At 42.5% G+C, this 24896-nt stretch overlaps 1 protein-coding gene across 2 annotated transcripts in view; it reads left to right on the forward strand.

Annotated features, from left to right (window-relative positions):
* Window positions 1-24896, forward strand: part of VEPH1 (ventricular zone expressed PH domain containing 1) — a 471495-nt gene that overhangs the window by 253964 nt on the left and 192635 nt on the right. For both annotated transcript variants that reach the window (XR_011031377.1, XM_068280844.1), the window contains exon 9: window positions 2216-2604. Coding sequence is in view for 1 of the 2 variants with exons in the window: in XM_068280844.1 (XP_068136945.1) it covers window positions 2216-2604 (389 nt within the window). In the remaining variant the exon portion in view is untranslated. The remainder of the gene's footprint in view (window positions 1-2215; window positions 2605-24896) is intronic.

A 24896-nucleotide genomic window follows, 5' to 3' on the forward strand; every position in this document is an offset into this window, starting at 1 on the left:
TTAAAGGGGAACTGAAGTGAGAGTGATATGGTGGCTGCCATATTTATCTCCTTTTAAACAATACCAGTTGCCCAGCTGTCCTGCTTATCTATTTGGCTACAATATTGTCTGAATCACACTAGAGACAATCATGCAGCTAATCTTGTCAGATCTGACAATAATGTCAGAAACACCTGATCTGCTGCATGCTTGTTCAGCGTCTGTGGCTAAAAGTATTAAAGGCAGAGGATCAGCAGGATAGCCAGGCAACTGGTATCGTCAGGGCTTGCTGGTATTAGACTCTGATACACACTGTATGCGGATGTGGATGACTAGCTAACACTTCCAAAGAGTGACTTAATCACACACACCAACTCTTTGTAAGCAGATACCGCATACAATGTGAAGCGTAGAGATTATACCAGCAATCCCTCTGCAAAACAGATGGCAGGGCACAAGAAGTAATGAGTAAGAAGTAGTAATAGTCACCTGAGTTCCAAAAGCAGCAGAAATCCAGATGAATGAACAGAGGTACTATAAGCACGGAAGTCCAGAGAGGATTGATTTTGAATATGCAGGTTCCAGGGCCAGATAATAAGACAGAGTCCAGAAGGTAGTTAGTCCTATGATGATGAGCTTATGGGTATGCAGATTCCAGGGTAGGATGAGATAACAAGTCCAGGAGGTATATAACTTAATGGCGGTGTGCTTATGGGTATGCAGATTCCAGGGCAAGGGAATAAACTAAGTCCAGAGGACAAGCCGGGTCAAACACAAGAGACAAAGTTCCAATCGTGATACAGACAAGGATAAACCAGAGACTTAGTAGATTAACAAGCCAGGGTCATACACATAAATTAAGCAGAGTTCAAACGTAGTACAGATAAGGATGAGACAGAGCCGTAGAAACATGACAAGCCAAAATCAGCCGGTGGGGTCTAGCAGATTTCCGAGGCAAGGTACAGGAGAGGGCAAGGCAAAAGCGTAGTTAGTAGACCAGCAGATATGGCAACAATTATCAATCAGAAACTTAGTCAAACAAACAAGTGATAAGAGCTACCCAGTAACTAGTTAGCAGTTACTATCATGGGCACTGACAGAAAGGACTTCCTGATATTTAAACAGGTGACTGCCAATCAGTGAGCAGCACAGACCCACGCTGCGGAGAACGGCTGTCACTGTTTTTTACTGCGCAGGGCATACTGAGAGTGCGTCCTCCGTCCAGCCTATCCACTCTCAGTCGCCTCCTACGCTCCAATGACGTCACCGGCCTGCCGAGATGTGAAGTAGAAGCTTCAGCCCGCATCTCTGCATCCCCCGAGCCCACAGACCTCACAGGTATTGCTTTAAAGTAAATAAATATGGCAGCCTCCACATCTCTCTCACTTCAGTTGTCCTTTAAAGGTTTATTGGCCCAAGCCTTGTAAGAATTTTTTTTTACCTTCCCCTGGATCAACTGGGATATGTGAGGGTGCAAGAGATAAAAGGGTGCAAGAGATTAAAGGTACCTAATGTCTACTTATTAACTTATTTATTTCGTTAGTATTTTCTGGTTGGACTTAATGCAAATGTCTTTTTTTCAACCAAACTAATGGTATGTGGTTTGTGATATCAAAAAGCTGTTTAGTGTTATAGAGAGTAAAGGGAGGTGGAGCAAGGAGAGGCAGGGCAGAATGATGTGTTTTTGTAAAATCTAATTCACCTTTCAAGAAATACCAAATGCGATCTTTCAATGCCATTTTTCTGATCGAATTGAATAGAAAATGTGCTTATTATGAAGGCAATCGCTAAGGAACGATTCTTTAGTTGTTTGCTAAATAGGATAAAATCGATACGAAAGTTGGATTTTACAGTATAATCACATTTGAAGAAAGAATCATTAAGTAAATGTGAACAATTGATAATTGCCTTCTGATTAGTTCCAATCGTTGAAATCGCACCGAAAGATCACATTTAGTGAAAAATTGTACCGTTAATGGGTACCTTTAGAGTAGTTACTGAAATTTTAGTTTTTGTTATATGGCAGAGTATCCCACTCCAAAAGGTTCCCTGAGGGCACACAAAGGGAGAAGCACTACTTCCCATAACACCACTCCAAATATATACTGTATGTTGACATACCACAACCAGAGTGCCTCTCATCAAGTTACATCCAGTTTGGTGAATAAGCACATTTTTGTTAGAAAGAGCAAACTTTACCTTAAATATCTCTCCTCTCATCCTTATTTTGTCACAGGTCAAAAAATTTGGCACTGAATTCAACAAGCAGAAAATGTTTGAATTTGGATAGCTATCAGGACTCTGAAGATTCAGAGGTTGTTGGGCTGATGTCTTTTCCCCATATGTTTCTACATCAAGATGATGAAAGATTACCATCTGGTTCCAACATAGATGACTCCCTAATGGGAATTACCTCAGAATCGGCTCCATTCAAGAAATGTATTGAGGCAAACGGTGAACCGGAGCAGCCACAATACGTAGAAAACAAAAAAGGTGTACTTAAGGAACTTCACAATGAACATGATAAACTTTCTCAGCATTTGAAGGACAACATAATTGAAATAAAAAACTATGTCACTGAAATGGGGAAGAAAATTCCTGTACCCGATCAGTGTGTTATTGAAGGTAAGAGGTCCAAAGAACTTTAAAGAAAAATATGCGGTAGCAGTACAGTATTGTACCATGTTAGGCATCAATAAAAACAAAAAGTTTTGAATCAGGATGATACCATTTATTGGCTAATGTAAAAGATCAAGACTAAGCTGTTTGCTAATAAGCCTTCTTCAGACTCTATTGCTGTGTGCAATTAGGAATAGAGTCTGAAGAAGGCTTATTAGTCAAAAGCTTACTCTTTTTCTTTTATGTCAGCCAACAAATGGTATCCTGATTCAAAACGTCTTATAAAAATATATGCAATTCAACAAGAAAAGTGTGACTTGATTATTCAATTGGTATATATTCTGTTGAACAAGTGGCTGATTGTAACAAGAATTATCACCCAAAAAAACTCATACCGTTCAGTGAATGCACTGATTGCAATAGTACAGCATCTTCAGAATTTCTACAAGGCACACTTCCTATTAAATAGGTGCATTATAATCCCCATAAACTTAATAGTCTTGCAGTCAGGTCTGTACATACAGAGTAGAGTACACAAAAGAATAACAACTTTATGACACATTCTTGCAGTGTATTCACTATTTTTGTAAGCAGACATACTATGCAGCAGAGGAAATTGAGTTACCTGAGCTGGAAGACTATTGTTTCTTTCCTTTACAACATGTTCATTTCAGTTTTCTACCTTTTCCTGTTAGTTCTGTTGCTAGGTTTAATACCAAGTGTCCAATGGTGGATTGACATCTGCGGGAAAAAGGGGTCAGGAACCTTTTTGGCTGAGAGAGCCATAAACCTCACATATTTTAAAATGTAATTCTGTGAGAGCCATACAATTGTTTCAAACTGGGTCAGTGCACATGCGCAGCAGAGGGCTCACGTCCCTGTTGCCGTGGTGAAGTGTATACAGTTGATCCTCCGGGCAGTGGAAGTGTCAGACACGTCTTCAGCTTCTCTTGGGTTTCAGCAACATCCGCAATTTCTCCGAGAGCCAGACAGGAGAAATACAGCTTGTACAATTAGCTAGCTGACTTGGGGGTTGATTCACTTTGTAGGACGAGATCCCGCACTTTGGCTCAATAGGCTGCTCGTCAAGTGACAGGTAGCCTATTGGGCCAATCAAAGTGCGGAGATCTCGTACTACAAAGTCACTGGACCTGACAGGGTCCAGAGTGGGACAATTGGAACAGCCGTTTGTTTTGGGGGTAGCGTGAGTAAGTGAGTAATTCATGCTACAGCAGTAGCGTGCCTACTTTGAAAATGTTATTTTTGCTGCCACATTAAGCTGCGCTGCTAGAGCAGTGTAGCTTAGTGATCAACCCCTACTGATTTGTATGTGAGCCAGATGCAGCCATCAAAAGAGCCACATATGGCTCCCAAGCCATAGGTTCCCTACCTCTGGTCTAGTGCCTAGGTTCTCAAGGTGTGGTTTATGCAGCTCTGTGAGTACTTGGGTTGTGCTTAGAGAGTACTTGAACTTGTCATAATCAACCAATAACAGTGAATTTTAATACAAAAATATGACAAATTATAAATAAATTAGCCCGAATAAGTATCTTTTTGTTAATAAGAACAAGCTAATTTATTTAATAAGTAAAAAACACAATGGAATATTTAAAAAGCATTTATGCATGCAAGTTGACTGAGTACTCCTAACACACATATGTACAGTATACAGTATGTATATACAGTATATACAGTCAAGGGGTACTTGAGATGATATTCACAATAGGGGGAAATCGGTAAACAGCATCATTTATAAAGAGTGGATGCTGTAATAATGCTGAGAAGTGAGAAACACGAGTCTAGTGCATGTGGTGCACGGGGCAGGTCAGTTAGATAATGTGAACACAGCTTACACTACACAACAAACATATAAGTATGAGTAATCTTGAATTTGATAGCAAGTGATCTTTTTATATATAACATGTTCATATATTTCGTTTTTTTGTTTTTTTAAAGAAAAATTAGGGTTGTTAAATAATTTGAAATGATTACAGGCTTTAAAGAGACTCTGAAGCGAGTCTAAATTCTTGTTTTACCCTTCTATTTATGTTAAGCACTATAGCTAGGAGGGGTGGGGAGAGGCGGCAATCAGCGGGGATTGATACGCGAAGTGGCAGAGCTACAGCCCTAAGCTCTGCCTCAAGCAGGAAGTGCTCCCCGGACTTAGACAAGGGGATTTGGGGGGTATAAACTTCACGTTTTGCCACGGGGATGCGGCGGTTTAGCACTAGCTATAGTGCTTTACATAAATAGAAGTTGAAAACGCAGATTTAGACTCGCTTCAGGGTCTCTTTAAGAAAACTGAAACTGAAAATAAACGTATGAGATAATTACAGTAATTTTTTTGATACTGCTAATGGTACAGTACTAATAGAACATTCCTGATGTCTCATATGTTTATTTTCATTTTAAGGCCTTAGTTTCTAAGACTGAATTCTTAACAGCAGCTATGGCAGTGTGGCAGTGTGGTGTAAAATAATAGCTCTTTGAACTTTTTAGCCCAGTCTTGTCATCAGCAGAATTTACAAAATAAGGGTTTGGGCATCTATTTACTTTTCAGTAGAGCCCTAGCTAAATTCAACTTGCTGTTTGTCTGCCTTATTAGCATACTGTAGATAAATTCACTGGTTAAGTGTGCAGTGTTCTGTCAGTTCAGGCATGCTTTCAGTGATTTGAGATCTTTACAATATTAAATATAATATTATATAATTTTATAGTATCATTAGAGCAGTGAAAGATGGCAAAGGGCCATAACACAATTTTTGTGATTGTTACATAACCATTTATCTTTCCAATTCATTCAACTATTTTTCCAGTTACAATTTATGGGAACACTATTCTCAAGGTTGTCAAGCGTAATTTAAAAAAAACAACCCAAACCATGCTGAAAACCTGGCATAGATAGCCAAAACCGTTGAAAAATACCTCACAATTTCTCAAAGCGATAGGAAATATTGAAAAATGACAAACATATCTATATTTCTGGACCCTAAATTGGTATCTATGACATGGATGTCCTGGGACCACCAGATGAGGTTCATGAAAACTCAAAATTATCTACTGTGGTGCAGAGAGGGGTTGGAGCAACTCATATCCTGTCTCTTGTCATTGTAGGAGAACTGTTGTACCATGTGGTTATGCTGATGCCTACAGGCTTTCATACATTACTGGACTAATTTTGTAACAGTTTTTTTGCACATCACTTTCTACTACTGGGCATCATATACTAAATACTGTGCCTCATACAACAGATCCAATAACTGGAATAAGAATTTTAAAAGAATTTTAAAAAATGCAAACATGTTTAGTGATGTGTAACGATCTAAAAAAAATCCCCAAAAACTAACGGATGGGTAATCTACTGTATTTTATGGTTTTTGCTTTTGCCTGATTGGTCAAAGGGAGCTGTGCCAGTTTCATTTTTGTATGTAGATCGTTATACTTTTTGTTTGGTAAACAAGTGCGTTATACCAAATTTTTAATTCTTCTTTCTATATTAGATCTTGGTTGTGCTTGTGTGATTAGCAGTAAATCTGTGCACCAGAACAAGGCTAACTGTTTGGGTGTATTTTTGGACAATAGACGGGACTTTACGTAGACCCAATAACTGAGCTGTTGAATGTGAAATGTTAAGATAAAATAATGTAAAATGGTGTTCATTGTAAATATGCAGTGATGTTTAAAATCAAATTGCTTGAAAGTGTATCCTAAACGTCAGCTAATGCACTGTATATAGAGGTGGTGGAAAATCTGTACCCATTTATTAACAGTAGTAATAACACATCATGGGGAAAGAGAGCCTTGCCCATTTGACCTGTACAACATATAGTAGAATTCAGTAAATTATGCAGGATGCCCACTTTTATGATAATTATTCTTGTTTTAGCATCGAAAATGCTTCCTATATCTATGTATTGCTGTTAATTGGTACGTAACCCCACCCTCCCAGTGATATTGATGCAGCCATCTCCTCCCAGTGCACTGTGGTGTTGTTGTTGTTTTTTTTTTTTTTAAACATATTTTATTGAATTTTTTTAACTTTTTTTGTGGTGTTGTTTTAATCACTTTGGTACACACAACAAACAATTATGTTACAGTGATGCTCCTTGCCAGCAGCATAGATATCGCCAACTGCTATTAATTTAAGAATGTCAATCGGAGAGAAAAATTTTACTATGGGCAAACATTGACTAAATAATTTATAAACGAATATGCTAAAATATGAGCAATTTTAATAATTAAGTTACATTCAGTAAAGTCCCGTCTTTAAGGGATAGAACAATTTGTATGGGGAAGCTGCGTACAGGTAATTTTGTTTTATATACTTACCCAAAGAAGTGACTTCTCAGATTTTGCTTAACCCCCTTGGCGGTATGAAAAATACCGCCAGGGGGAAGCGCAGCAGTTTTTTAAAAAACATTTTTTTTTAATCATGTAGCGAGCCGAGGGCTCGCTACATGATAGCCGCTGCTCAGCGGCATCCCCCCGCCCGCTTCGATCGCCTTCGGCGATCACCGATCAGGAAATCCCGTTCAAAGAACGGGATTTCCTGGAGGGCTTCCCCCGTCGCCATGGCGACGGGGCGGGATGACGTCACCGATGTCAGCGACGTCGGGACGTCATTGGGAGACCCGATCCACCCCTCGGCGCTGCCTGGCACTGATTGGCCAGGCAGTGCTCGGGGTCTGGGGGGGGGGCCGCGCGCCGCACTGGATAGCGGCGATCGGACGCGCGGCGGCGGCGATCGGGGTGCTGGCGCAGCTAGCAAAGTGCTAGCTGCGTCCAGCAAAAAAAAAATTAAGTAAATCGGCCCAGCAGGGCCTGAGCGGCACCCTCCGGCGGCTTACCCCGTGTCACACACGGGGTTACCGCCAAGGAGGTTAAAGATGTTAACTGTGGGTGAGTGGCGAACAGATTGTTGAAGTGAGTTCCAGAGAAGGGAGGATATTCAAGAGAAGTCTTTGATGCAAGAATGAGAAGAGGTGACTAGAGAGGACAACAGAAGAATACTGTTTGCAGAGTGGAGGTTTCATGCACGGCAGAATCTGGAGACAAATGTAGTTAAGTAAGAAGGACTATGCAGTGCTTTGTAGGTGATGGGTAGGATCTTGAATTGCATACATACTTTGTGTGATAGGCAGACAAGGGAGGAACTGGCAGAGCGGGTCAACATTAGAGGAGTGAGAGGTGGATGAGTCATGCTGCAGAGTCCATGATGGAATGGATCAGGGACAGACAGCAGGTAGGCCACAGAGAATCAAGTTGCAGTAATCAAGATGTGACACAATCATGGCCTGCACAAGTAGTTTGCTCATGTCTTGGGTAAGAAAGGCACAAATGTGGGAAAGGTTATTTACTATAGTTGGAGGTGGCAGAAGGTAGAGAGTGTACTGTTTGAATGAGAAAGTCGAGCCAAGTATGTACCTAGGCAGCGGGCCTGGTGGTTAGTGATTATTGGAGTGTTGTCAACATCGATTTGTTTTGCCAGTGAATTCACTACACTACAAAGGAAACTTTTATTGATCAACATGATAGTGATTATAAATAGCTAAACATGTTGATTTTTCATTGTTTGCCTTTAAGAGTTGCTATGTTTCTACTGATCTACGATGACTTTAAAAACCAGCCCTTAAGTTATTTTGCTATTCAGCCTTTCTATGAATGATGTACTTCTTTGATACTCTGCTATTCTTTCTGGTAATATGTTTGCACTGTTTTATGGCATTTTATGATGTTTTCCAGGTTTCAATAAAGCCTTCTATGCATTTCCGTGCATGTATATGTAATCCTATATAATCCTAAACATGTATGGCATATGTTTATTAGGAATGTGTAGTTCTTTTACATTTTATTGCTTTGTGCTTTACTTCAAAATCTCCCCCTCCCCCTCAGATAAATGATGATGATGTTCTTATCCTTTTTTTTTTTTTGCTTTTTTTAATTTAATTTTTTATACAAAATGATTTTGCATTGACTAAGAGAATTATATTTCTGCAGAGAAAAAGATGATAGACTTGTTCTAGTAATGATGTTTTTTAATTTGCCACGTGTCACGTGCTTTTTATCTATGAGTGAGCGAAGTGTCACACAAGAAGGAAAAATTATATTTAACATTGCTTTTTAAGTGCTTTTTGGTCTCTTTTAGCCCATCCTACTCTCCTAGTGGCTCTGGTCACCACGAGCTATCTGGGTACTCCGTAATACTGGTCCAAGCCCTATCCCATAGAGCACAGGTGTCAAACACAAGGCCCCTGGGCTGAATGGAGCCCTCCTTGCCATTTTAAGCAGCCCTCGAGAGCTTCAAATGTGCATCATTGTAATCAGTAAAAGAGCAACGGTACACTGCTGTCCCATCCAGAGGATGACTGTGTCTCTGATTGAAACATTGTCAACTTGAGCCAGGGTACAGCAACAACCGACTGGACACCCCCTCTGAAATTAGCATAATCCACACACACACGCCTACACACCTTTCTTCCTGCCACCATCTCCCCACATAGTAGTGCAGTAGTGTAATATTTACCTGCTCCGGTGCTGTGTCTTGTCTTTTCCATTCTTCCCAGCAGCTGCACGCTCTAAACTTCCTCACCACCAGATCCTTGATTTGGAGCCAGAGGTATGCAGCATGTGTCTGTCAGGAAGATCAGAGGAGAACCCAAAGCAGCAGTGGAGCAGGCAAATATAAAACTGCTCCACTGTGCTACTCTGCTGAATGGGGAGGAACGGGCCTCCATGGTCACTATAGTTATGCCACTATTTGAGACTATTCAATAATTGTTAAAGCTTAGCACTTTTCTCCGTGATTTAGTCTGTTTTAGATTTTGGCCCCTTACGTGACTGAGATTGACATCCCTTCCCTGCCATAGAGCCATTTCAATCTATGCCATGCAATGGATTTCAGTCACTCATAGCCATGCAGTCCCACCACTCTTGTCGCTCGCGTTGCTTTGTTGCTGCTGCGCCACGCCCATTCAGCTGTCTGATGATGCATCATGGGAGGCCAGAGAGGCTCATTTAAATCCAAATGATCGCAAATACCTTCTGTTTTAAGAAGGCAAAATTACATGAGTAATTCTGTCATCGTTCTGAAAACTTCCAAGACTAACTGTCTTAGGTATTGGTTTTTAAGGAAGTATTGTAATCTTTTTTCTTTGTGAGTTAGGGCCTCATGCTAGTTGCATTACAGTCTGCCAAACTTTTCAACATGCGCTTGTTATTTATTTATTTGTATTTGATTTTATTCTGTCTGGCAGAGTTTCAAAGCTTTTACACTACTGCCATTTCCAGGAAATTCCACCAGTAAATGTATTGTGGTGTAGTTTGACTGATGTGCATGACTCATTGCAAATGCTTTCAACAGCCAGGAGGTACAGAGATTACATGGGGAAAGCTGGGCTCCTTGTTTTTAACTGACACTGGATGAATAATTGTTTTTCACTGCTTTCCATTAATCCATGGCTAGGTAAAATAATAATCCAAGCTGCATTGCCTATACAGAGCATGCCATTTCCTTTTGCCCAAGTACACAGATTCATTGTTACTTTTATTTATATTTTGGCTACTGTTTTAAGATGAATCTAAAGACAGAAATCTTAGGGACCTTTACCACTAAGTAACCCAATGTTTTTATTTCCACTGCCACAGTGTGACGGGTGTACGACCAGATAACGTTTGTGTATAAGGACAGGAGAAATAAAAGTGGGCAATAAAATAATTTAAATTGCTGGTTTGCGAAAAAATTGCATAGTGGTGTGACTGTTATGCGATTTGTATGTGGTACTGTACTATACTGTATAGGACCTTAAGTGCACAAAAAATGCATCAGGACGATGATTGAAATTGGGAAAAGTTGCATCCTAAATGCATTGCACTAATGAAAACATTTACAGAGGATTCAATTAGCTTTTATGTACATAATGTTTTGGGATTTGCAAGTGATCGAAATCGGATCCCAAAAGCAAAAGGTTACTACTGGAAAAGGACCTTTACTGTTACTTTTAGAAATTATTTTTTATTGACTGCCACAGTGAAAATTACTCACATAGACTGGAAAACTCCTGTTGCTGTCACAAGAATAACTAAATCAGACAGATCTTTACTTTCCTATTTCTATATATTTACAAAGAATAGAAAATAAAATAGTTATAAAAAAAACACCATAAATTTAAAGGGACACTTAAGTCAAACAAAAAAAATGAGTTTTACTCACCTAGGGCTTCCAATAGCCCCCTGCAGCTGTCCGGTACCCTCGCCATCTCCCTCTGATCCTCCTGGCCCCGCCGGCAGCCACTTCCTGTTTCGGTGACAGGGGCTGACAGGCTGGGGACGCGAGTGATTCTTTGCGTTCCCAGACACATTAGCACACTCTATGCTGCTATATGGTATATGATATATGCTATAGCAGCATAAATGGCGCTATTGTGGCCAGGAACGCGAAGAATCACTTGCGTCCCCAGCCTGTCAGCTCCTGTCACCGAAACAGGAAGTGGCTGCCGGCGGGGCCAGGAGGATCGGAGGGAGACGTCGAGGGCACCGGACAGCTGCAGGGGGCTATTGGAAGCCCCATGTGAGTAAAACTCATTTTTTTTTGCTTGACTTAAGTGTCCCTTTAAATAGAATACATACTGCAGTATCTACAGCTTCCCATTGAGGTAGGTCAGATTCCTTTTTTTCTTTCTTGCTTGGATGGATGGCTGGAGGAAGCCCCGGGTATGTATAAGACTTTTATATTATCTCGTCTCTGGTACACTTTAACGCTTTGGGACTGCCGCTAGTTACAACTACACCGTGACTGCCTAAGCCTGATGTGGCATTTAAACGCCAGTGGCTCCCGTGCATGGGTCGTAATTATGTATCCCCGCTGGCACAAAACTCAGCTATCTAAAGACAAACGGGTTCTGTACCTCGTCAGGAGCCAATCACTATGATCGGGAAGTAAACAAATGGAAAAAAAGACTCTGGAACCAGAGCATGTTGCTCTGAAATAAGTTAAAGCAAAGTAATATTAAACCCAAACTGAAACCAAAAAAATCATTAGCCTAATGTGTAATGTTGCCTATAAGATGATGTACTCTATGTGATGGAGCCATCATGCATGTGACTGTTTATGTCGTGCACTAGGACCCGTGAAAATGTAATTACATCTCTTCTGTGCATTGCTGTTAGAGGTTGTGCATAATTAGAAACACTTCATTGTCAGTTCTAGCATTAGTCTTTCTATTAAGTCACAATTCAGCTCCTAAAAAACCTTTACAGTTTGTGTTCTACACCACAGAGAAGAGTTTAGGGGGCTGCATGGGCTATTGTTGTGTCAGACTAGATGGGTCTGATGCATGATGTATGTTCCTGTGTGTTTTCTGTGATAGACGTTCTGACCCTTGCGAGGTGTGAATAATTATATGACAGCAGGAATTATGTGACATTCTCTGGACAATGTAATATTAGTCACTGCAGGCATAACAGCAAGTGGTGAAGGCTATGCTGATTAGGAACGGTTTACTTGTCAGCACTGTCATGCTACTAACATGCTTCATGGCCACATATCGTGTCCACTTCAGTTATATTAATTTGCACTGTCTTGGTCACAAAAAGTTGAAACATTGGAATGATGCTTGTTTTAAAGAGCTGACGGTACTTATTTATTCAGCATAAAGCACATATGCTCTGCATTAGATTACAACTGTAGTCAGCTCATTTTTAAGTTACTTATTCAATGACCGTGCAATTACTATTATTATAAGTACAGTACTCATCTTTAAGTTCAGTCAAGTTCAGTGTCCCTAGACTAAACGGTTACACTCCAAAAATATACAGCTATACATTTAAATGCATTCTTGAATGGGTATACAGGATAGATTCAGTCTTCCAGTAAATTTATGATAGTCAATGTATCAGCAAAGATGGAGGCCTACATATGGTGATACACCAAAAGAAAAAAAAATAGCCCTAGGTACAAGGGGCCGTGCTGTGCTAAAATGAAACACATATCCGGTCATGTACTGGGACCAGTTCCGTCTTAAAGGACAACTGACCTTTCTCTTAAAGGACAACTGACCTGAGAGGGATTTGGAGGCTGCCATATTTACCATATTTTTCAGACCACAAGATGCAGCTGACCATAAAACACAGCTAGGTATAAAGGACAAAAATCAATAAAAAAAATACTAAACCTGGTGCATCTATAGTGCAGAGGAATCTTGTGGACCTTTCCCCCCCAAGCTGCCTCCATCTAAACTACATTGCCCCGCTACATTGTCCCCTGCTGCCCCACTAGCTACACTAATTACCCTATACTACAGCTGCTGCCCCACTGACTACACTTACTACCCTACACTAACCCCTGCTTCCTCACTAGCTACACTAACTACGCTACACTAACCCTTGCCGCCCCCACCAGCTACACTAATCACAGCTACATTAATCCTGGTTACACTAATCCCTGATACACTAAACCCTGCTACAATTAACCCTGCGTACACTAAACTACAAGTGCAGTGGAAGCAGATATTGCCTTTTCAGCCGAGTCCTCCATCTGCTCCTGCTCCAACACAGCACCGAGGTGCTCTGAGTCTCGTCTTCTGTCTAATGTCCTATCTTCCTGGTACTGGTGCAGCCGCTGTCATGCAATGAGAGGACACCAGTACAAAGAAGCAACAGAAGACAGGAGTGAGAGTTTGCCAGTGCTGTGTTTGATCATGTTACACTGCCCTGGTTGAAGACTGAGGATTCGCACCTGCTGCACCAGTATCAGGAAGACAGAGCAGAAGACAGGAAGACAGAAGAAGGGACTTGGAGTAAACTGGTGCTGTGTTGGAGGAGCAGATGGAGGACTTGTAACAGATGGATGGGTTCTAACTGCTTCCACTGGGTTCTGCACTCGAGGATACCATGCATTCCCATTTGGACCATAAGATGCACTGACATTTCCTCCCCACTTTTGGGGGAGAAAAGTGTGAAATAAGGTACTTCCTTTTAAACAACATCAGTTGTATTGCATCCTTCTGATCTTTCATGCATCAGTAGTGTCCCAAACCTGACACAAACATGCAGCAAATGCAGTCGCACTTAAGTCAAATATATGATCTGCCGGCTTGTTCACGGTGTAGGGCTAACAATATTAGAGGCAGAGGATCAGCAGGACAGCCAGGCAATGTGCACTGTTTGAAAGGAAATAAATATGACAGCCTCCATTGCCTTCTCGGGTAACCTGATCTTTAACCTCCCTGGCGGTCAATTAAAACCACCAGGGAGGCAGCGTAGCAGTTTTTTAAACATTTTTTAAATCATGTAGCTAGCCTAGCGCTAGCTACATGATAGCCGCCGAGCAGCGGCATCCCCCCTCCCCTTCCGATCGCCTCTGGCGATCAAGCCCGTCTGAAAATCCCGTTCTGAACGGGATTTACATTAGAGCTTCCCCCGTCACCATGGTCATGGCCGCGATGATGTCAGAGGGAGTCCCAATCCACCCCTCAGCGCTGCCTGGCACTGATTGGCCAGGCTGCGCAGGGGTCTTGGGGGGGGGGAGGCGGACACCCTCTAACACGGCGAGCGGCAGTGAATCGGCGGTCAGCGATGAGTTCACGCAGCTAGCAAAGTGCTAGCTGCGTGCAGTAAAAAAATTATGTAAATCGGCCCAGCGGGGCCTGAGCAATCATCCTGCGCGGCATAGCCCGAGCTCAGCTCGGGATTACCGCCAAGAGGTTAAAGCAATTCTCTGAAGAAAACTAAAATCCTTTAGTGAACAGAATGATGTATAAATCGTACAAAGTAAAGAAATTATAGTATAATCTAATCAATGTATGTGCTCTGTTGGGCTGACATTTGCAAGACATCTTGATTTGTAATAATATCTGTAAATCTTACATTTACCAAATTCTACAGAGACATCATTTAATAATGTTTGAGCTAATATTCTTGGCAACTTTCCATGTTTCACGAGCATAAAAGAGAACAGGCTTTACAATAGTAATGAAGATTCGGATCTTTGTGTTTTGGAGATGTTTTTTTCATTTCTATAACAGGTAAAGCTAAACAAAAGCCCCATTTGCTTTCTAGCTTGAACATCTTCTTTGGCTCGTCCTGTCTTGGTTACCATACTATGTGAAGGAGTCCGCACTTTTTTAGCCCCCTTTCACTTTGAATCTGATATCTATGATAAGACATTTTTCACATCTCCTTTCACTTTCTGTCATTAATCTTAAATCCTATGAAGTATGTTTTTACTTCTAATTTTAGCAATTTACTGTATTTTTCGCCACAGAAGACGCACATAGGTTTAGAGGGCAAAAACCAGGGAATAAAAAAATATACTAAACCTGGTGCGTCCATGGTCCAGGAGCATCGTGCAGATGTTCTCCTCCAATTATTGTGTCCTCATTGTACCTCATGTGTCCTCCTGTGTCCCTATGTGTCCTCCTGTGCCTCCCATGTGTCTTCCTGTGTCTCCTTCTGTCCCCATGTGTGTCCATTTTTTCCCTTTTGTCCCCAATGAGTCCCCTTCTGTTCCTTCATGAGTTCCCTTCTGTTCCCCATGTGTCCCCTTCTGTCCCCCACAAGTCTCTTTCTGTTCCTTCATGAGTTCCCTTCTGTTCCCCATGTGTCCCCTTCTGTCCCCCATGTGTCCCCTTCTGTCTCCTTCGCTCCCCACTTGTATCCTCCAAACCCTCTGAATAAATGAAAGCAGCAGCAGCAAGGCCCAACTAATCTATTGGAGCCCGCAGTGATCGGAGGCCTCTCCTCTCCCTCACTACTCCCCAAGTGCCTGCTTCTGCTGATGACACGATCAGCGCACTAACAATGAAATCTCTATCAGCCAAGGAAGGAAGCAGAGTTAGGTGATTAGCTCTGTGATGGCGGAAGCAAACTTTAATGATAGTGTGTGTGGGGTGGGGGTGGGAGGAAAGGATTCTATGTATTTGAAATGTTGATAGATCTCTTGGACTCTTTTCCAAGTACCTCAGTGTGGGCCCCCCTGATTCAGTGAGTGACTGCTGCCTACTAAAATTTTGCTGGTAATCGCCATCAGCAAAGCACAGCCTCCATTTTCAATGGCTTCACATTAATCAAGACAAACTTGCTGTATAACCTAACTGGGTCTACAATGGTTGAAAATAAACTCATGTACTTAGGCTAGACAGCCAGCACTGCCAATAATTCTGTATCATTTGAGAATTGTGTGATTCTGTCCATGCTCACTGTTATATAGATATGACATCATGTTCTTGCTGGTTCAAATTATTCAATTCTATTCTAAAAATCCCATTGAAACCTACTTGTCAAAGCCTGGCTGAGGAAATGCGATGCACCCAGTGGTTACCTACGCCATAGACCAAAGTGTAATGGGTAATATGCATGGCTGGATTGTTTAATGTGAGATTACCCTTTGATTTGGTCATTTGTTAGACTGGAGCACAGAGATATTTAGAGCAGCTGTACAAAAGCATGACATCATGTCGTCTTTACACTGGACTTTATTATTAGCTGAAGAATTCAATTGGACAGGCGTGACAAAATCATCTGTTGGCATTCCTCAGCTCTAGACGTTCCTCTAACAAGTAGAGATTAATGAGCTGGGTATCTTAAAGGAAATCTAAAGTGCTGCACTACATTGCTTCAGAATAACCAATTAATGATCTAAAATAAGCAACTGGCTGTTCTACTTTTATGAAAGCCAAAGCTACAGCAAAACAGAAAGCTGTGTAGCACCGTTCTGATTAATTTCATTGAATGTAAACAATACAAACTATTCCCTCACTCAAAACTCGTTTAGTGACCTTTATGACAAAGACAGATCATTTTTCCTACTTTTCTTTGCTGTAGTAATTTTAGCAATACGTGACCATGCAGCCAGCTTCTAGGAAAATGGTATCGAGGGGCCCAGTTTTGCTCTTTCGGAATTCTTTAATTCCCATTGAAATGAGGGATGCTGGCTGCGATATTTGAAGGGCTGTAAAATTTACAGGAATTATTGTGCAGTAAAATCCGGAGATTGCGGGCTAAGTAATAAAATCTGTGCTAGTTCTCCAAACTTATGTGTACATGGTTCAGAGTTGTCTCATCATTGGGATGTGTAATATCCATGGACAGGGTCACCGAGAACAGGAAGTGAGGTAAAACCTCTACAGTGGAGAGGCATGCTGCAATTTTTCTATTTTAGTGCTGTGGAAATGGTTCATAACATCAGTACGGTTTTTCTCCTTGCTGTCTATGTCCTCTGTGCCCTATAATAAATATTTGCTCTCACTTTCTGCTTAGTTGACGGATTACCCAGGTCAGGAAAGCAGCTAAACTCCCAAATGCTCTAAAACTGCAGCTGCGCATTTTTTTCTTTTAAATTCTAAATAAGGTGACAAACAATGAATATATATGAATAAGAGACATTTAAAAGCATTTTTTTTAAAATGCCATATGAGTTTCCATTATCAAAATCAGGGGTCTAGTCCTGGGAAAAGAGGTGAGTGGACTCACCTGGAAAACACCTGCGTGCGTAAAAAAATGGGCGTGGTCAAGCATAATGTGGGCGTGGAAATAGGTGGGGCCAAATATACATGACCATAGCAGTGATGTAAAAGGTCTGCCGGGGAAGTTTGAGCTCTGCCGTAGTGTATCCCCCCAAAATAGATGTAATCTGACAGCATTTCACCAAAAAGTATAAAAAATAATCTGGTAGAAGTTCCTACAAAATACAGATAATATGGCAGTGGCTCCCCCAAAATAGATAATGTGGCAGCAACAGTTTCCCAACATACACATAATTTCCCCAAAATACACGAAATCTAGCAGCGGATCACCCAAAATACACGTAACACCCAAAATACATATAATCTGGCAGCAGTGGTCCCCCAAACATACACAATCTGGCAGCAGTTCCCCAAAATATGCATAATCTGGCAGCAGCTGTTCCCCTAACATACACATAATCTGGCAGCTGTTCCCCAACATACACGTAATCTGGCAGCAGCCGTTCCCCTAACATACACATAATCTGGCAGCTGTTCCCCAAAATACACATAATCTGGCAGCAGCCGTTCCCCTAACATACACATAATCTGGCAGCTGTTCCCCAAAATACATAACAGCGGTTCCACAAAAATGCAGATAATCTGACAGCAGTTCCCCCAAAATAGGTACCCCCAGCATAGGTAGCCAGGTCTATAGGTGTCCCCAGTATAAGTAGCCATGAGTATAGTAGTCCCCAGTATATGTAGCCAGAGGTATATGCGCCTAGTATATGTAGCCAGGGGTATATGTGCCAGGATATGTAGCCAGGGGTATATGTGCCCAATATATGTAGCCAGGGGTATATGTGCCAGTATATGTAGCCAGGGGTATATGTGCCCAATATATGTAGCCAGGGGTATATGTGCCCAGTATATGTAGCCAGGGGTACATGTGCCCAGTATATATAGCCAGGGGTATATGTGCCAGTATATGTAGCCAGGGGTATATGTACCCAATATATGTAGCCAGGGGTATATGTGCCCAGTATATGTAGCCAGGGGTATATGTGCACAGTATATGTAGCCAGGGTTATATGTGCCCAGTATATGTAGCCAGGGCTATATGTGCCAGTATATGTAGCCAGGGGTATATGTGCTCAATATATGTAGCCAGGGGTATATGTGCCCAGTATATGTAGCCAGGGGTATATGTGCCAGTATATGTAGCCAGGGGTATATGTGCCCAGTATATGTAGTCAGGGGTATATGTGCCAAGTATATGTAGCCAGGGGTATATGTCCCAGTATATGTAGCCAGGGATATATGTCCCAGTATATGTAGCCAGGGGTATATGTCCCAGTATATGTAGCCAGGGGTATATGTCCCAGTATATGTAGTCAGGGGTATATATGTGCCAGTATATGTAGTCAGGGGTATATGTCCCAGTATATGTAGTCAGGGGTATACAGTATGTCCCAGTATATGTAGCCAGAGATATATGTGCCCAGTATATGTAGTCAGGGGTATATATGTGCCAGTATATGTAGTCAGGGGTATATGTCCCAGTATATGTAGTTAGGGGTATATGTATCTTGGTGGAGGGCTGTTTCACTTCACTTCACTGCTGGGAATTGTGAGCTCTGATTATATTATAAGCAATATATTGCTGCTGTTTGTAAATTGTGTTTTGCTACTAGAGTTGGGCCGAACGGTTCGCCGGCGAACCTGGTTCGCGCGAACCTAGGTGGTTCGCGTGCGGGTACCGCACGCGAACTTTATTGCGGAAAAGTTCGCCCCATTGCGGTTCGCCCCATAATGCACTGAGGGTCAACTTTGACCCTCTACATCACAGTCAGCAGGCCCAGTGTAGCCAATTAGGCTACACTAGCCCCTGGAGCCCCACCCCCCCTTATATAGGCAGGCAGCGGCGGCCGTGGCCACTCGTGTGCCTGCATTAGTTAGAGTAGGGCGAGCTACTGCAGTCTCTCATAGGGAAAGATTAGTTAGCCTTAGCTTGTCCCTGGCTGCATACCTGTTCATTGATCCTGCCACTGCATACCTGTTCATTGATCCTGCCACTGCATACCTGTTCATTGATCCTGCCACTGCATACCTGTTCATTGATCCTGCCACTGCATACCTGTTCAGTGATCCTGCCACTGCATACCTGTTCATTGATCCTGCCACTGCATACCTGTTCATTGATCCTGCCACTGCATACCTGTTCATTGATCCTGCCACTGCATACCTGTTCATTGATCCTGCCACTGCATACCTGTTCATTGATCCTGCCACTGCATACCTGTTCAGTGATCCTGCCACTGCATACCTGTTCAGTGATCCTGCCACTGCATACCTGTTCATTGATCCTGCCACTGCATACCTGTTCTGTGAACCCACCACTGCATACCTGTTCTGTTCAGTGGACCCGCCACTGTATACCTGTTTAGTGAACCCGCCACTGCATACCTGTTCTGTTCAGTGGACCCGCCACTGTATACCTGTTCAGTGGACCCGCCACTGCATACCTGTTCTGTTCAGTGAACCCGCCACTGCATACCTGTTCTGTTCAGTGGAGTTTGGTGTGTCAGTGTGAAGCAGTACCTTAATTACACTCCCTGATTGATGTATACACATGCAAGATGTTTTAAAGCACTTTAGGCCTGTCATTTAGCATTCAATGTGATTTCTGCCCTTAAAACGCTGCTTTGCGTCAAATCCAGATTTTTCCCGGTGACTTTTGGCGTGTATCCCACTCCGCCATGCCCCCCTCCAGGTGTTAGACCCCTTGAAACATCTTTTCCATCACTTTTGTGGCCAGCATAATTTTTTTTTTTTTTCAAAGTTCGCATCCCCATTGAAGTCTATTGCGGTTCGCGAACTTTAACGCGAACCGAACCTTCCGCGAAAGTTCGCGAACCCGGTTCGCGAACCTAAAATCGGAGGTTCGGCCCAACTCTATTTGCTACTTTGATATCTGGTGGCTTGTGCATTGCGGTTCATTAGATATCTAGCAGCAAGTGTTAATTTTTAAAAGTACATTTTTTTTCTCTAGTGTGCTAGGTAATTAGCTAGGGGGGGGGGGGGGATTAGCTGTAACAGGAGGTATTTGGTCAGCTTCAGGACTCAGTACTGAGCTTGCTCAGTCTGTGGCCTGCTCACTAAGTGGCTTCGACACAAGTGGCATAGGCGTTAAAAACAGGCGTTACAACACAGGCACAAAGAGAGAGGTGAGAGGAAGCAGGTAAGGACTAAAAAAAAAAAAACCTTCAACCAATATTGCGTTTTTTTGCATTGGTTAGAATGTTCTAACACGTTGTGGTGTAGTCTTTAAGTTTTGAGGACTCCACCCCAGCTTCACTCACTCCCCCTCATCCCCTCCTCCCCTCCCCTCCTCCCCTCCCCCTCCTCCACCCCAACTTTACTCACTCCCCCTCCTCCACCCCAACTTCACTCACTCCCCCTCCTCCCCTCCTCCACCCCTCCCCCTCTTCCACCCCAGCTGCACTCACTCCCGAACTTCACTCACTCTCCCGTTTCATCTTTTACCGCCACAGTTTACTTTAAATAATTTCCCCCACACAATAGTCATCATGTTGGATAATGCAGTACAGTGTACATCCTGCAACATGTATGCATGCCTTGATCAGCGGAATGAGGGTGTTTACTGTTGCCCTGGGTGTGTGCGTGTTGCTCAGTTAGAGGCGGAAGTCGCAGAGCTAAATAAGCATCTCGCAACACTGAGACGCATACACGACATGGAGATGAGCTTGGATCTCACGATCTAGACACTGGATGGAACCGGTGAAGATGAGGTGGGTGGAGAACAGTCGGAGCAAGAAGCAGAGGTAGCCGATAGTTGAGTCACAGTTAGAAGGGGTAGGGGGGAAAAGTGGCAGGGAGGCTAGTCCCAAGTTGTCCCTCACTAATAAGTATGCATGTTTGCATAATATTGGGGAGAATGATTCTGGAGTAGCAATGCTGCAGCAGGATGTGCTCCTTAGCAACAAAGGGGCAGACTGCTGTAACGAGAAAGGGAATAGGAGTGCAGCTAAGGCTAGACAGGTACTGGTGGTAGGGGATTCAATTATTAGGCGCACAGATAGGGTAATCTGTCAAAGAAACCGTAAATGCCGTACAGTCTGTTGCCTCCCGGGTGCTTGGGTTCGGCATGTAGCGGAAAGAATTGACAGATTATTGGGTGGGGCTGGGGAAGACCCAGCTGTCATGGTACACTTTGGCACCAATAACAAAGTTAGAAAAAAAAATACATATATCCAGGCACATCGCCTCCAGTTAGGACATCAAACAAATGATTAAGGAAAGGGGGGGGGGGGTGCCGAAGGGGGCGTGGCTAGAAAACAGCAAAAATCCATTAACCCTTCGCACTCTCACATGCAAATGTTCAAACAAATGCATTCACAGATTCACTCATCCAGGCACAACTGTTATCCCTACAGCTAAGTTAAAAGCCGGGGTTTTAGTTCACAGAAGAATGCACTCTTATGCTTAGTCACCTATACTGCGCGGATACCCAGGTAAACATAGGTGTCCTAACTCTGGCCCTGTAACATGCATAGTGCAGACATGCAAACACATTCATTGCATCAAACCTATCAATGGATTAGGAGCACACATCCTGACGTCCTCTCCTGGGACAGACAGTGCATCTTACCAATCGCACAAGGGAGCGAACGTTATGTGTCCATGTGCACCATGCACATACACCAGCATGAGCTGTGTGCATGCTGAAAAACACATACAGGGGAAGGAGGGAGTGCACTGAATTAGACCCTAGCCACAGGGGTCAGTAACTAGAAAAAAAAAATACATATATCCAGGCACATCGCCTCCAGTTAGGACATCAAACAAATTATTAAGGAAAGGGGGGGTTCCGAAGGGGGCGTGGCTAGAAATCAGCAAAAATCCATTAACCCTTCGCACTCTCACATGCAAATGTTCAAACAAATGCATTCACAGATTCACTCTTCCAGGCACAACTGTTATCCCTACAGCTAAGTTAAAGGCCGGGGTTTTAGTTCACAGAAGAATGCATTCTTATGCATTCTGTACCCTGTATGTATTTGTCCGCATGCACACAGCTCATGCTGGTGTATGTGCATGGTGCACATGGACACATAACGTTAGCTCCCTTGTGCGATTGGTAAGATGCACTGTCTGTCCCAGGAGAGGACGTCAGGATGTGTGCTCCTAATTCATTAATAGGATTGATGCAATGAATGTGTTTGCATGTCTGCACTATGCATGTTACAGGGCCAGAGTTAGGACACCTATGTTTACCTGGGTACTTCTGCGCAGTATAGGTAACTAAGCATAAGAATGCATTCTTCTGTGAACTAAAACCCCGGCTTTTAACTTAGCTGTAGGGATAACAGTTGTGCCTGGATGAGTGAATCTGTGAATGCATTTGTTTGAACATTTGCATGTGAGAGTGCGATGGGTTAATGGATTTTTTCAATGACAAAGTTAGTGGGAGATGGAAGGTCCTCAAAAATGATTTTCAGGTACTTGGAGATGAACTTAAAGCTAGGACCTCCAAGGTGGTGTTCTCTGAAATACTGCCAGTGCCACGTGCTACATCTGAGAGACAGAGGGAGCTTAGGGAGTTAAATAAGTGGCTGAGAAATTGGTGTAGGAAGGAAGGGTTTGGGTTCCTGGAGAACTGGGCAGACTTTGCAGTCGGCTACAGGTTCAACAGCAGGGATGGGCTGCACCTTAATGGGGAGGGTGCAGCTGCATTGGGGGAGAAGATGGCTAAACGGTTGGAGGAGATTTTAAACTAGGATCTGGGGGGAGGCGGGAGGATAAAGTCTCAATATGTAGACAAGATGAGGTAAAAAGACAGTGGGAACCTAACATTATGGGGGGTGGAGAGGGGGGTGGGGACAGTGTAAAGATTAAGGAGGTTGGTAAAACTTCAAGTAGCCCATTTCATGTAAACAAAATTGGTAAATGTGGTGGTAAAAATATAAAGTGCATGGTAACCAATGCTCGAAACCTTGCAAATAAAATAGACGGACTAGAGTTCATTCTGAATGACAAAGGCTATGACATTGTGGGAATAGCCGAGACATGGATGGATGAAAGCCATGACTGGATAGCTAATTTAAAAGGATACAATGTGTTTAGGAGGGATAGAACAGGGAAAAAACGTGGAGGGGTTTGTCTCTTTGTTAAGAATTCTTTTACAGCTGTCCTCAACGATGAGATGGAGGAAGATTGCGAAGATGTGGAGTCCGTTTGGGTAAATATTCATGGTGGAAATAAAAGTTGCCAATTGCTTATTGGGGTATGCTACAGACCACCTCATATTAATGAAGCTGCAGAACTGTGATTACTACAGTAGATTGAAAAAGCTGCAAGTAAAAATGAGGTCATAGTTATGGGCAACTTCAACTTTCCAGACATTGACTGGGGTATTGAGGCTACCCATTCTGGTAAAAGCAGCAGATTTCTGGCAGCACTACAGGACAATTACTTGACTCAAATGGTAACGGAACCAACTAGGGGGAATGCGTTGCTGGATCTGATCATTTCTAATAGACCAGATAATGTATCAAATGTGCAGGTTCAAGAACATTTGGGAAATAGTGATCACAACATGTTAACGTTTGATCTGGTGACGGATAGGCCACGGGGCAGCAGGACCACTAAAACTATGAATTTTAGAAAAGCAAAGTTCAATCAAATTAGGCAGGCACTAAGTTTGGTGAACTGGGATAATGTACTACAAGGGGAGGACACTGAAGGGAAATGGCAAGCTTTTAAACTTATTCTCAATCAATATTGCCTAGGAATAAAAAAAAGGTCTCTATGGATGAATAGAAAGGTTAGGGATAAAATGAAGAGGAAAAAAATGCCTATAAGGTCCTAAAACAGGAGGGGACCAAGGCTGCACTAAGCAATTATGAGGAGTGCAATAAAAATTGTAAAAAAGAAATTAGGCTGGCAAAGATCGAAGCTGAAAATCAAATCGCTAGGGATATCAAATCTAACCCAAAAAAGTTTTACAAGTACATCAACTCTAAAAAAAGAAAGGTTGACTGTATAGGACTCCTAAAGGATGAGGGTGGGAACTTAATGGTGGATGACCAAGGTAAGGCAGAGTTATTAAATGCTTTCTTTGCTTCTGTCTTCACAAAGGAAACAGCACTGTTGCAAATTATAGAGGCAGAAGAGTCTCAATCTTCTAACTGTAATATTAAATACTTAACGCAGGAAGAAGTGAAGGCAAGACTAAATAAATTAAAAATAGACAAGGCACCTGGCCCGGATGGCATGCATCCTCGGGTCCTAAGGGAATTAAGTTCAGTTATAGATAAACCCCTTTATCTTATCTTTTGTGACTCTCTTTTAACTGGCAGAGTCCCAGTGGATTGGCGTACAGCCCACGTTTTCCCATTATTTAAGAAGGGCAAAAAATCAGATCCAGGAAATTATAGACCTGTAAGCTTAACATCAGTTGTATGCAAACTATTTGAGGGGTTACTAAGAGATACTATACATGACTTCATAGTAGAAAATGATCTTATTTCTCAGCATCAACATGGGTTTACTAAAGACAGGTCCTGTTTGACTAACATGCTCGGCTTTTATGAGGTAGTGAATGCTAATATGGATATTGGGAATGCTGTAGATGTGATATACTTGGACGTTGCAAAGGCCTTCGACACTGTTCCCCACAAAAGTCTGGGGCAAAAGGTGAGGATGCAAGGACTGGGGAAGAGTCTGTGTGCATGGATAGGGAACTGGCTAATGGACAGAAAACTAAGAGTTGTGGTCAATGGATCGTACTCAAAATGGGAGACTGTTAGCAGTGGGGTCCCACAGGGGTCTGTA

The sequence above is a fragment of the Hyperolius riggenbachi genome, chromosome 4 (assembly GCF_040937935.1).
Source record: "Hyperolius riggenbachi isolate aHypRig1 chromosome 4, aHypRig1.pri, whole genome shotgun sequence".
Taxonomy (NCBI): domain Eukaryota; kingdom Metazoa; phylum Chordata; class Amphibia; order Anura; family Hyperoliidae; genus Hyperolius; species Hyperolius riggenbachi.